Source organism: Phocoena sinus, chromosome 1, assembly GCF_008692025.1.
Source record: "Phocoena sinus isolate mPhoSin1 chromosome 1, mPhoSin1.pri, whole genome shotgun sequence".
In the NCBI taxonomy this organism is placed as follows: Eukaryota; Metazoa; Chordata; class Mammalia; order Artiodactyla; family Phocoenidae; genus Phocoena; species Phocoena sinus.
In genome coordinates this window covers 157,652,968-157,666,631 of record NC_045763.1, presented here as the reverse complement: position 1 = coordinate 157,666,631, position 13,664 = coordinate 157,652,968, and the positions used below count along the sequence as shown (strand labels likewise).

Genomic DNA, 13,664 nt, shown 5'->3' with positions numbered 1-13,664 from the left:
ATTTGAGATTAAGTGCAAACCCTACATGTACTAGATATAAGTACATTGAGTAAACTCGAGTAAACTAACATCTTTAAGCCTGTGTTTATTTTTTTAATAAACTGGAGGAGATTTCACTAGGTTATGAAAAGGATTCAGTAAAATATATAAAAGTCTTATTACAATGCCTATCTTATAGTGAAAGGTCTATAAATGTTAGCTATGTTATTACCCTTACTAGGAGTTTCCACATATGAATCTCTACACTAGGTATTAATTAATCCTGAAAAGTTCCTCAGCATTGAAAGGGCCAAATCTGAAGCTCAAGTGGAAGGTACAGTGCAAGGGAATAGCCTGGCCAGAATAGCAGAAAGCCAAGAAGAAGCCACTGTTGCAGATGAGACTCTTTAAAAGTAAACTGCTGGATAGAGAGAGGGACCGCAAAACCTTGTGTATACCTGCTGTCTATAATTATCATAAGCATCTTTTTTTCATTTTCAAAAAGAGCCCCAGTTTCAATGGCGAATTATACGGTCACACTATGGATAAAGGAAACCAAGATTTTAAAGCAGGATTCATGGGGGCTTCCCTGGTGGCGCAGTGGTTGAGAGTCCGCCTGCCGATGCAGGGGACACCGGTTCGTGCCCCGGTCCAGGAAGATCCCACATGCCGTGGAGCGGCTGGGCCCGTGAGCCATGGCCGCTGAGCCTGCGCGACCGGAGCCTGTGCTCCACAACAGGAGAGGCCACAACAGTGAGAGGCCTGCGTACCGCAAAAAACAAAAAAATCTATGAAATAATTGGAAATTTAATAGACTCTGGATGTTAGATGATATTAATAAATTATCATATTTAAAAAAAAATAAAATAAAATAAAGCAGGATTCATTTAAGGGAATAATGTCAGGATGTGACTAAGTAGATAATTCAGAGTCATTCTTGGTTTGTGTAAACCAGAAAACAAAGCTAAGACCGTAAGTCTAGGGAAAAACAAGAATCACTACATTATCTTGTGAATACCAAAGAAAAAGAGCCGAGATTCTACTAGCTGTGGTTAAAGCTAGAGGTCAGATTCAGGCTAACTGAAGTCAGGCTCTGGGGAAACAAATGTCTGAAGAAAATGAGGTAACCTGTGGGCCTGAAGAAAACAAAGACCAAAAATAGTCAGAATCATGGCATAAGAAGGACTTTGGGAGGATGGGAGTAGATTCAAGCGTCATATCAAATTGCTTGGGTAAGCTCTGTCATCCATTTTCTCCCTTTTGAAGTTAGGGCATGTGGGATGGAAGTTGGGACCATCAGCTGTTGCCCATCTGAATTTAATTGTTGTTTGGTCCTGAAAAAATGTGGTCTCTTTCCCTTTTTACTCCCTTATTTGAGAGCTAGTTTATTTCATTAATTTATACTTTTATCAACCTTTATTCAGCATCAACCATATGCCAGGCTTTGTGTTAGGAGAGCGAGATTGAAATTGAAAAGACAGAGTTCTTCCCCTCAATAACTAAGTATGTGGAGGGACGGAAATACACAAGTAAAAACATATGAATTAAAAAAGGTATGATGAATGCTTTTATAAACAAACTGTTCAAGGAAGGGTACCCAATAGCTTACGTGAGGGGATCTCAGGTTAAATATCTTTTCCTCAGAGAAGTCTTTAGCTATCCAATCTAAGGAAACCTCCCCTAGTCACTGTCAAATCAGCTTGTTTCATTTTAATCATAAGCTTTGTAACCAGTTGATAGTTTCCTATTTATTTATTTGCCTCCGCACTCCCCTATAACACACACACACGTGTGCATCTGCACACAAGAATATAAACTTCATGACTGCAGGAACCTAGTGCCTGGTATATAAAATGTCCTCAATAAATATTGAATTTAATTGCCAACTGAGCTCATTTTGAAACGTGGAATTAATCCTTTAAAAGGTATGGTCAAGGAGGGTTTTCCAAAAATATGGAGCAACCTTTTCAAAAGCACAGGAAGGTAGAGGACTTGTTCAGAGGACCACAGTTACTTTTAGAGAGATGAGATTGGACTAGATCTTGAAGGCCCCTACATATCATACTAAGAACTTTAGATTTTTTAATGCTAAAGGCAGTGGTGAATCATTGAAAACTTTTAAATCTGGCAGTGATGTGCAAATCACTGTCATAAGTGTGAAGAATGGATTGAAAATTGGAAAGGCTGGAAGCAGAGAAGGCAATTAAAAAGCTGCTGACATGTCCAGTAGTCAGTTGGATATAAAGGTCTGGATCTTAGGAAAGGTATAAAGGTCTGGGCTAAAGTAACAGTTTTGGAATTATAAGAGAGTAGATGTGAATGCAAAATAATAGATAGCGTGAGAAGAGGCAAAGTATGAAATTATTAGCAACACCAGTATGGGTGGACAAAGGAATAAGAGTGAATAAAGGAGGATCAAACAGAGGATTAAGAGAAAACCAAAAGGAAATAGTATCTTGGAATCAAAAACTCACTTACTCAAGAAGTGAGTAAGCAGCAGTGTTATGTGATACACTAATATTAAATATAAGTACTAGAATGCCTTTTCAGTTTTTCCCCAAAATACATTGTATTCCTGGGTCTAGAGAAGATAAGCAGAACATATATTTACATCTTAACTCAGGAGAAGTTGCATACTGTTAAAATATGATCTCTTTAAAGAGATGATCAAGCTGAAATCCTATTATCTTTTTCAGTGCTGGTTGTATTGTTAGGTAGTTAAAAGGTGCTGAGATATCCACACCCCAACCCCCAAGTTATGGGATTACAGCATTTTGGTTTGTACTTTTGTGTTGTGTGTTTGTCAGTAGATAAACTTATTTTATGCTTTGTCCCCAAATTTACCTTTTATAATATTAACACAAATGTCTGTTATTTATAAAGAACTCTTAAGTTTTACATCTAAGCTTACATGGAGATGCGCTATAATAAGAAAGTGCTGTTAACTGCCTGGATTAAAGGTAATTATCTTCCATTGCAATGATAATCTCCCCTAGACCTCCCTCCTTTGACTTCCCTATGATACCTAGAGAACCCATCATAGTACCAGCTTCTTTCCCCACTCCTTCGTCCACAGTACTGCTGAGGGAAGAGGAGGATGTTGTCAGGGCTGCTTCATAGCCTTTCAAGCTAAATGACAAAGATTTGTAGTGAAAACAGAAGGCTAAATATTAAATGAAAAGGGAAGAATTGGTCATTGTAGAGGGCTTGAGGTTCTTTTGAAAAAGTATTTCTCTTCTCCATAAATTTCATACCATAGACCAGTTCTTCCAGATACTTCTCCTTTCCTGAGTTTTGACTCCCGAAATACCTCTTATTAGCATATTCTCTCCCCTCATGGGGCCTTGTATCTATCAGTGCTGATTCTATAGGCAGCAGGTGGTAGGGAAAAATGCAGAACCAGGAGAACTATAACAAGACTGGAAACATGGAATGAAGAACATCTACAGCAGTGTGTCAGCCCAGAGGAAGACCATGCTGAGAACCTAGATCCAGGTTTAAGCAGTTTGGAATGGGGATATTCCAAACTCAAGTTCACAGCAAGATTTTACATTAGCTCCAAGTCAGAGCCAGGGAACTATGATAAACCAGAGTCAGAATCTAGGTAGAGAGTGCCAGTTAGAACACAGAGGAAGGAGGCATGTTCAAAGTCCACTCAAACACCCAATCAAGATGTATGGGAACTAAAGGATAAGAGATCAAATAAGAGCTTGAGTCGTAAGAGAGGACATTGATAACAGAGGCTGCATTTGGATTTTGACTTAACATTTTTTTCTACTTCCTGTCAATCCAGAAATAATCTGAGTTAATGGGCCAAAGCAAATAGTGGTTCTTAACAGGTAAATTATGACAGATTGATTTTTCTTCCTCTTATACTAATCTTCTTTCTTGCGGTCTCTTCACTGAACAATTTTTTAAAAAATTTTCTATCAGGAGAATTTATTTTTGGTCACTCTGATTAATGCTCCTCTCCCCTTCTTAGCACCCCCTTGTTCTTCTTAGGTATAGGAAACCCTATCCTGCTATATTAATTCCCAAAGCTGCATAAAGGAACCCTCACCTTTTTTTCAGTCAAAAGCTTAACATTTAATATGTTTACCCCTGTTTTCCTTTCTCTATTATTGTATGATATCTTATTTGTTTTCCTGCTTTTAAGGGGCTTTCCACTTACTGTGCCCTAGTCTAATGAGCTCTTCCCTGTGTGGTTTTTTTGTTTTGTTTTGTTTTTGCATGCCTACCTCCTTCTCATAATTTACTTTCAGAGGCTTTCTTTAACCACCCTACCTAAAATAGCCCTAGCATTCCCCTCTTACTACCATGTTTGATTTTCTTTATAGAACTTACCTCTAGCTAGTTTATTTTCTTTCTGTCCTTTCTAGAATGATCTTATTTGCCTTAACCATTTCTGTATGTCTTGTGCCTTGAACAGTGCCTGGTATGTAGTAGACACTCAATATCTGTTGAATGAATGAATGAGAAAGAAAAATTTTTGACATGCTTTTTTCATTTTTATCAATATTTGTATGTAGTTAGCTATATATTAGCTAAATTATTTCACTGAATTTATAGATTGGTTAAATCCAATCAGGCCTCCACAAACAGGTTTTCCTGTATTTTACGTGCTGAAACTAGTTTATATCTTGATTTCAAAGTAACTTGTTAAAATGTATAATTTAAAACCTTGTATGTTTTATAAGCTTCTCTTTGTACTAAGAAACATGATTTCTTGTACTAAGAAACATGGTTGTGTCAGAAGAAATGTATAAGTTTCAGGGGAATTGCCTTGATTAGTAGAAAACTAGAGATACCTTTGCATTTCTAGTGGTACCTACCTAACGACTTAGTGCTTAAGAATCTTTGGCAAGGAAAGGAAGGGTAAGATCGTCATTGACGAGTAGTCAGATTTTAGGGATGAAAGAAAAGAATTCATGACAGTGAAATAAGCCATAAAGAGGAGAGAAATCAGACATTTTAACTATAGAAGCATTAGAGTAGACCTGAGTGTGATTTGAGTATGCAAAGGAGGAGCTAATAGAAAAAGAATGGTAAACAGTGATGGAAAGGGAAGAGATTGTGGCTGTAAGACTCCTAAGGAATGGGAAGAATCAAGGATGTAGGATAGATTTGGGGAGAGGACAAAGATTTACCCAGACAGGTGAAAAGGAAGAAGGTAAGGCCAGATAGTGCCCTTTTTAAAAAACTGAGGTAAAATTCACACGACATTTACCATGTTAGCCATTTAAAGTGTGCAGTCTGTTGATATTTAGCACATTCACGGTGTTATGCAGCCATCAGCACTGTCTAATTCCTGGACATTTTCATCACCCTAAAAAGAAATCCCATACCTATTAAGCAGTCACTTCAGATTCCTCTGTCCCCCAGCTCCTGGCAACCACTAATCTTTCTGCATCAGTGGATTAGCTTATTCTGGCCATGTCATATAAATGGAATCTCATAGTATGTGGCCTTTTATGACTTGCTACTTTTCACTTAGCATATCTTTTCAAGGTTCATCCATGCTATAGCATGCATCAACACTTCATTCCTTTTTATGACTGAATAATATACCATTGTGTGGATATACCACACTTTATTTATCCATTCATCCATTAACAGACATTTGGGTTGTTTCTACCTTTTGGCTATTGTGAATAATGCTCCATGAGCATGCATGTACATGTGTTTATTTGTATACCATGATAAATTATAAAATATCTCTCCTACCCCCATTCTGAACTCCTTTTTTTCTAACAATTTTGTCTGAATTTTCAGTTTAGAAGTTGATTACAAATATGTTATAAAAATAACAATGTTAAACATTCAGAACCATTTATTCCACTGAATTTGTGGGACTTTGCATTTTAAAAATGAATTAGATTTTCATGGAAAGTTACAAGTTAAAAAAAATTCTCTATTAAATCTTCCTGATTTTGTTCCCTGATGTTAGCAGCTAGCATTCTGCATAGTTCTTGAACTATTTATGTGTGAAGTGATTTCCAGAAACCATGGGAACCTCTACTATTGATTTGAACTGGTAGAGACCCTGCTCTCCTTACCCAGGAGGTCGTTGCTCATTGAAGAAAGAGACGTTCTCATCATCTGAGGGTGAAACTTCAGTGCATTTTTGCTTAGACCCTTTGATATGATCAGTATACTAATGCAGTACCATTCTTCAGTTGTTATTTTAAAATAGGCCTACAAAAGCTTGATGTTTAACCTTTTATGTTTCTCATTTCTGTGGGAAGATGAATTCTGAATTTCAACTGATATGGAAATTTTTTTAACTAATAAAGGACTATTGCTATTGAATTGCCATTTTACTCTACATTTGTATTATCATCGTATTTCTATGCCTAAGTCTTCTCCCTTCCCCCACCCCTTTTGTCTCCACTTTCTGTCACAAGAAGCAAGCCACCTGTGTCTGAGGTTGCCAAATGTAATTTGACCTCTTTTTACAAGTATTCAGTAGGTGGAATATTTACCCCCATGAAAGTTAATCCTGTGTTCTTCGGTTTGATAATACCATTATTCCCCCTTCCCCAACCTCCAATTTCAGAATTAGAAACGGTGGACATTTTTAGTATAGTCTGAACTTTTAAACAAAAATGCCGTTAATGGTAATATGCTAGTGAAAAACCAAGGGCAAACTTTTCATAGGCTTGGTTTGTGTTGTATATACTAGCCTTTATCATCTGAAGAATGTTTAGTTTCTTTACATTTAAAACTAAAATCTAAGAATATTGTCTGGTTCTTATAGAAATATTGTTTTAACTGCAAAATACCCCTGCAAGGTTCAGGTGACGTTCTCTTTTTTTTTTTCTAAGATCCTGTTTTGGACTAAACTCCTCGAGAGCAAGGAATGAGTTATATCTATATTATATATCTATTAAATGCCCTATGGTGGTGAGCCCAGTAGCCTACAAATAACAAGTACCATGTCTCAGTAACAGGTTGTTAAAATTGTTTAAAGTAGTCAATGAGATATAGATGTGAAATCCCACAGTGAGATGCCAGATTATCACATACACATATTCAAAAGAAAAGATTGAGAACATGTTCCATAATTCTGTCTTCTTACCCTAAACCTAGAGGCTGTGGGGAGGGTCACAGGTCACTCCCCCATATAGAGATGCATCCACCTGGATCATGGGAACTATAGGAGAGAGCACATGAAAGCCACTCCCAACCCCTAAGATAAATATTTAAGTTATCTTTAAACTGCCAGTCCCAGAGAGCTCAGAGAATATAAGTTCAAGAAGAAATTTCCTGTTCCCATATCACTCCTCCTTCCTCCCCATGCCGTTCAGAAGAATTAAAAACTAACTGACAAACTTGGGGAGGAGGGTACTACTTAAAGTGGAAGCATAAAAGTTGGACAGATACCTGATCTCTCTCCCTTCCTCAGTTTAGACTTCTAGCCTAAAAAAGTTCCTAGTTGAGTGAGGGACACCTGATTTTGTACTCTATCAGGTTAGGGGGTTTAATTGAGCCCTGGTCAGAGTGGGGAAGAGAAGAGATTCATGAGCCTGGGTTAGTATACTGTATTTGAAATACCCTTGAGCCATCTAGGAGGAGAAAGTACAGATAGGTGAGCAGCTGTCTACAGTTGGTGATTTAAGTGATGCCTTGGATATGGGTGGAATCACCTAGGGACAAAATCTAGAATGAAAAGATGAGAAGATCTAGCAAACTTGGTGTCTGCTTTGAGGAGCTCTTAAGTTCTGTTTAAGCATTATATTGCATGTCAGATTATATGTACTTTTTTAGGTATGGAAAGTATGTATTATAGCTTCAAAGTACATAGACAGTATAGCTGTTTCTGTCTTTGTTTTCACACGAAAGTTGTGGATTTTTTGTACCTAGACACAAAAATGACAGTTTGGATTTCAAGCTGAGCTAGTTTATTACTAATTTTTCAAAACACTATCAAAAATACGGGTATGAACTTTGAAGGCTTCTTTGCTCATACAGCAGTACTTCAGGCCCTTTCACTTGCTTGGAAAATAAATTGCTACTTCTCTGACAGATATATATGCACAGCTATCTCTGATGTTTTAAGAGGAATCTGTAGAAAGTCATCTGAGTACTCTCTCTGTACAACTTCAGTCCCCTTCCCTAAAAACATTAGTTCTCTGTGTGTGGGTCTTTTGTTATTGTTTCAAAATAGTGTCAGAAGCGATTTGGAGAGATTTAATATATTTGAAACTGCTGGTGCTTAGATATTTGAGGAAATCAAGTTTTGGAAGTCCATTATTAGAATTAAATATCATCAAATCAGAAATTAACTGAAGGTAATTTGTAAATTAACATGCCAGAGAGATACAACATGCAAGTAATCACATATGGTTATTTTTGTCTTTTACTCCCAAACTTGAACTATAATTTTTTTTCTAGTAATTATACAAATAAGGAAATAAACTTCAGTAAATGTGGAGTTCAGTGACTTGAGTTAGAAATAATTTTTAAATTTTATTTTAAGTTAGTCAGGTAACTTAGTAGTTCTAATTTCTTTCTTTATAAGTGGGGTTGAAGGCAGAGCACATGGAAAGGTATACTTCGCAGGTTTTATTGCTGTTCTTGTTAAACTTACTAATTCTGCTGTTTAGCAAAATGAAGCAGGATTGTTTTTTTCCTTCTGTACACTGTGCTTCCATATATTATTAAAATTTGTATTTGATTTAAAGTTAATAATACACAATTTGCTCTTAAAGCAAAGATAATTTAAAATATTGAGTGGTTCAACAGAATATTAAGTTGTAATTCCTGAAAACTATACAGTTATATTTGAATTAAATATTAAGTAATGCCATCTAGTGGTAACATTTCCAAGTTTAGTGAATTTGAAAATTTGGTATCTGCTTTACTAAATGTGGACTTCAGAATTTATCAGCTGGTATACTATATCATTAAAAAGGTTTCTGGAAAACAGTCTAACCTAAGGGTTTTTCCCTTTTTGGTGGAAAATGAAGGCTCTTTGGTTATGTTCTAAAGATCCTTTCTACAAAGTGCTAATTGAAACACGTTATTATTCTTTATTGTGATAATTAGAGCCACAACTATTACCTGTAAATAATAAGCACTGGGAACAAAGTAGGCTTAATAGTAAAACAGAATGTTAACGTTTATTTAGTTATAACCTTTTCCCAGTCTATTCAGGGGCTATTATGTGCCAATAAATAAGTAAGACTCAGGTAACTGCCCTTAAAGGCACATGATTGATTGTTGGTCTCTGTGTTTAGAATATTTCAGAAGTGTTGACCATAGACAGCCTTCTTATTGAAAATGCTGATCTGTGTGAACAGACTCAGGAATCTGCATTTCAGACAAAGGCCTTTAAGTTTAAAAAATTATGTTATATTCTATACAAAGTTTGAGAATTATGGTATATTCTATACAAAGATCATATGTTAAAATCTGTTACTTATGACCTTAGAAAACTATATGTATAAATTTAACTCATATATGTAAATGTTAAGCATCTGTTAGGGAAGGAACAGATAAAATCAGCCATACCTTTAAGCTTCCAACATGCTCCTCAAAAATAACAGCAAAGAGGGCCTCCCTCGTGGCGCAGTGGTTGAGAGTCCGCCTGCCAATGCAGGGGACACAGGTCCTGCCCCAGTCCAGGAAGATCCCACATGCTGCGGAGCGGCTGGGCCCGTGAGCCATGACCGTTGAGCCTGCGCGTCCAGAGCCTGTGCTCCGCAACGGGAGAGGCCACAACAGTGAGAGGCCTGCATACCGCAAAAAAAAAATAAATAAATAACAGCAAAGAGACAAGCTGAAAACAAGCTGAAGTGGTGTGGTACTCTTTCCTAACTCTTGGCATTATTGTAATGCTTAATATTATTAACATCTTTTAACAAAGCAAATGTAATATCCTGAATATCTCTTACTTATTATCAAATAGTACATTTTGCTAAATGTTTAAAAAGGACATTTACATAAGCTGTCACTGCCCTGTTTTTTCTCCAGCTATTACTCCTATTGGATGTTACCCTATCATTAAACAAGTTTCCCTCATTATTGAAGTTACCTATGAAATTAACTTGAAATATTATTTGCCTCTGAAGTTACTGATAATACTCATATTAATCTGGTACTCAGACTTCTCATTTATAAAGTAATTTTCTCCTCCTAGGTATTTGGAGTAGATGACAATCAAGATTATAGTAGGCCTGTTATCAAAGAAAAACATAAAGATCTGGTAAAAGATTGGGCTCTCAATTCTGCTTCAGTAGTAATGGAAGAAAGAAAACCACTGAGTACACCTGGATTTCACAGCTCAGAGGTATACACATCTTTCTCATATTTTTTACACGCACAAAATGTAAATTTTTATCATTTGTAAGTACAGCTGACCCTTGAACAACACGGGTTTGAACTGCGCAGCTCCACTCACACACAGATTTTTTTTCACTAGGTACATACTATGGTAGTACATGATCCATGGTTGGTTGAATCCACAGATTGGGGACCATGGACACAGAGGGCCAACTGCAAAGTTATACATGGATATTTGACTACATAGAGGGCTGGAGCCCTTATTCCCCCCACCCCCCCCACCTTTGTTCAAGGGTCAACTGTATATTATTATAAACAATTGATATATCCTCTTGTAAAATACTTTAAATTAATATGCTTTTGTCAGTGAGTGAAAATGTTAAATTTCAGTAAGCAATTAATGAGCTATATGCTCACTAATTGACATTATGAGATAAGACAAAAAAAATATACACTGCATATACTTTCTAGGAGGTCATGTATTTGGAATGGAAAGATCTGTCATGCCAGGAAACATGTGTATGGTAGTGCCTGATATATATAACTTATAAACCTAAATAAGTGCCCTTGTAGTGCAGCCCAGGATGTAACTAGAATAATGTGAAATTAATTAAGGGTGGCTTGGTTAAGGCAGTTTTGGAGTCAGTATAGTATAGTAGAGCTTCTAGGACCTGAGTGCAAATCCCAGAACTGCCACATTTAACAGAATACCTTTGAGTCTGTCATTTCCCCTCTCTCATCTTCAGTTTTCTCATCTATACAAAGGGCATTTTTGATAACACCTATTTACAGGGAAGGATATGAAGCCTGGAAAGTACCCAGCATCATAATTGTCTGAGATTTATGCAGTCAACAAATGTTTATTCCCTTAACAGAAATATTAGAATTTCATTCTACACTGATATGTCGGAAAGAAGTGTTAAAAAATGTATATAACTGAGAATTATTAATTAATTATAATTTATTCAACTAACAAGATCTAACATTCAGTGGACGCTTTCTGCGTACCATTTTACAAATAATGAAACTGAAGTATGTAGAAATTAATTTGGTCAGTGTCTTAAAACTAGTACCTTGTGGAGCCAGAATTTGAACCTCAAGGAGACTTGATTTCTTAACTCATTCTCTTATTCATATATTGCCTTTCAGGAAATGAGTTAATTTAAAATATACAAGTAGTAAATAAATGTTGAATATAAATAAAATAAAACCTTAAGATATAAATAAAATAAAATATAAATGAGGTATTGTATTTGTGAGAAATGTAAGTATTCTTTATAGACAACTAAATACACATATATATTTGCTTATTAATGTAAACATTTTTCCTTTATGGCCTGCTATTTCCTGAAAACTGTCAAAACAGTTACTGTATTTTAGTATTCTTTTTTCCTCCTTCATCTTAGAGAATTTTTATTTTGATTTCTGTTTTACGAGATGCGTAATTATTGAAAGCGAGCGATACTTACTTGAAGCAGTGTTTTAGTATTCTGATTAATCTGTAAAGGGTGCTGGTGATTGTGAACTTGTAGGACTTCCTCTTCTCCTCTCTGTCCCCTCAGCCCATGCCAAGTAAATTTATATATAGCCTGAGTATGTACCTGCCTTTGAAGGAGTCACCTAAACAAGGCATTAGAACAATCTGCACGAATGAGTCTACATAAATGTGTGTCTTTGAAACCCACCCTGTTGTGGGTATTCCTAGCATGATTTGTACTGGTACTTCCTTCAGTCTCAGAACTGTGAGCAGCCCCCATGAAACCTTGGAGGAAATTCAAAGATTCAGCAGATTTTGGTACCCTTAGGCTTCATTGTATGTATGTCACTATGTGTACAACTTACTATTTTAATCTGTTATTCTTGAAATCCTATAGTACATAGTCTGTATGAAATATTTATCAGTTTCTAGCCTGTCATTTGACACTTTTAATATTGTTTTGAATAATTCAGAATAAAATTTGGTCAGAGCTTTCCATTCCTTAGTTGTCATTACAGGTTCAATACTAAGCATTGGCTTAAACTTTCAGTGAGGAAACATTTTTTCTATACTCCTAGATCTTCCATATTAAATGCCTAGATTGACCTAGTCTTAAGAATTACCAGTATACATCCATAAGTCTGTGGAAGCCTATCATGAATTAAATTCGATTTCACAGTTGACTAAGTACTTGCCTTAAGGACAGATGTAGCCAGGGGCAGGTCTAGGTTCAGACTGGTTATACAAAAATCCTTAAAGGTTGAGTCATTTCTGTCTTCTTCTGGAAGTACTAAAGTGTCGTAGAAAGAAGCCTGAAGCTTTGCGTTTGTTTTTGAAATCCCTGAAGACATGACCTGGGAGATTTAATACTCCTTGAGACTCTGGAACCAATCTGATTCATGGAAACATTTAGAGGGCTGGAGAACAACTTAGAAATAGGTCTTTAAACTCTCTGTTCTGTAGAATGGAGTAGAATTAACTTCACTGTGGTAGCCACAAAGCTATTGTAGTACACCTGAGTTTATTTAGTAGCAGTAAATTTTTAAGCTCTTAAGAGTTTATTTTAGTACCATTGTTAGTACTTAATAAGTACAGAATATTATACTACATTCACAGTAATAATGTAGTTAAAAGAGGTGCCTAGAAAATCTTCAATTTATATATGAGGAAATTTAGTACATGATAATATATCAATGTGAAGTTTAGATATTGCTTTGTATGATAGGTTAAATGGAATTTAATGACTAAATGGAATTCTCTGAACACGAGAATCGGATTTGACCAGACTAGGTCATTGCATTCTCTTCTTTCTCTCCTTTAGGAAGGCACATCTTCATCTGGAAACAAGCGTTGGGTTTCACAGTGGGCTAGTTTGGCTGCCAATCATACAAGGCATGATCAAGAAGAAAGGATAATGGAGTTGTCTGTACCTGTTTCTTTAGAGAATGGTATTTTCTTTCTTTTTTTTTGTGAATCATACATCAATTTTTAAAATACTATAAGCCAAATCTATATAGTAAGACATAAATTAAACCTAAATAAACATATTCACATAGTCTCATGCTCATACTGTATATAGATTTTATTTTCAATAAAAATGCAGATATCATCAAAATATAACCCTAACTGAAGATAAAGAGATAATTTGTAGATGAAGCATATATATACATACTCACACAAATTTATATATATACAACATATATATAAATGAAAATTTTAAAATAAGACTAACACAGTTCCAAACTATCCCATTCATTAACACAACAAATATTTAAATGCCACTTTATACCATAGGTTCAATGAAAAAGAATTTACTTAATATGTATTTAATTTACTTAATACATCATTTGCAAACCTATGTAATATGATTTTTATTACCTTTTTATTATTTCTGTGAACTGAAATATAAAGGTTCTTTAAAAAA

General features: G+C 35.6%; 1 protein-coding gene across 17 annotated transcripts in view; it reads left to right on the top strand.

Annotated features, from left to right (window-relative positions):
• Positions 1–13,664, top strand: part of CEP170 (centrosomal protein 170) — a 149,007-nt gene that overhangs the window by 100,217 nt on the left and 35,126 nt on the right. For all 17 annotated transcript variants that reach the window (XM_032628800.1, XM_032628794.1, XM_032628707.1 and 14 more), the window contains 2 exons: positions 10,121–10,270; positions 13,062–13,188. In XM_032628800.1, the coding sequence (XP_032484691.1) occupies positions 10,121–10,270; positions 13,062–13,188 (277 nt within the window). The remainder of the gene's footprint in view (positions 1–10,120; positions 10,271–13,061; positions 13,189–13,664) is intronic.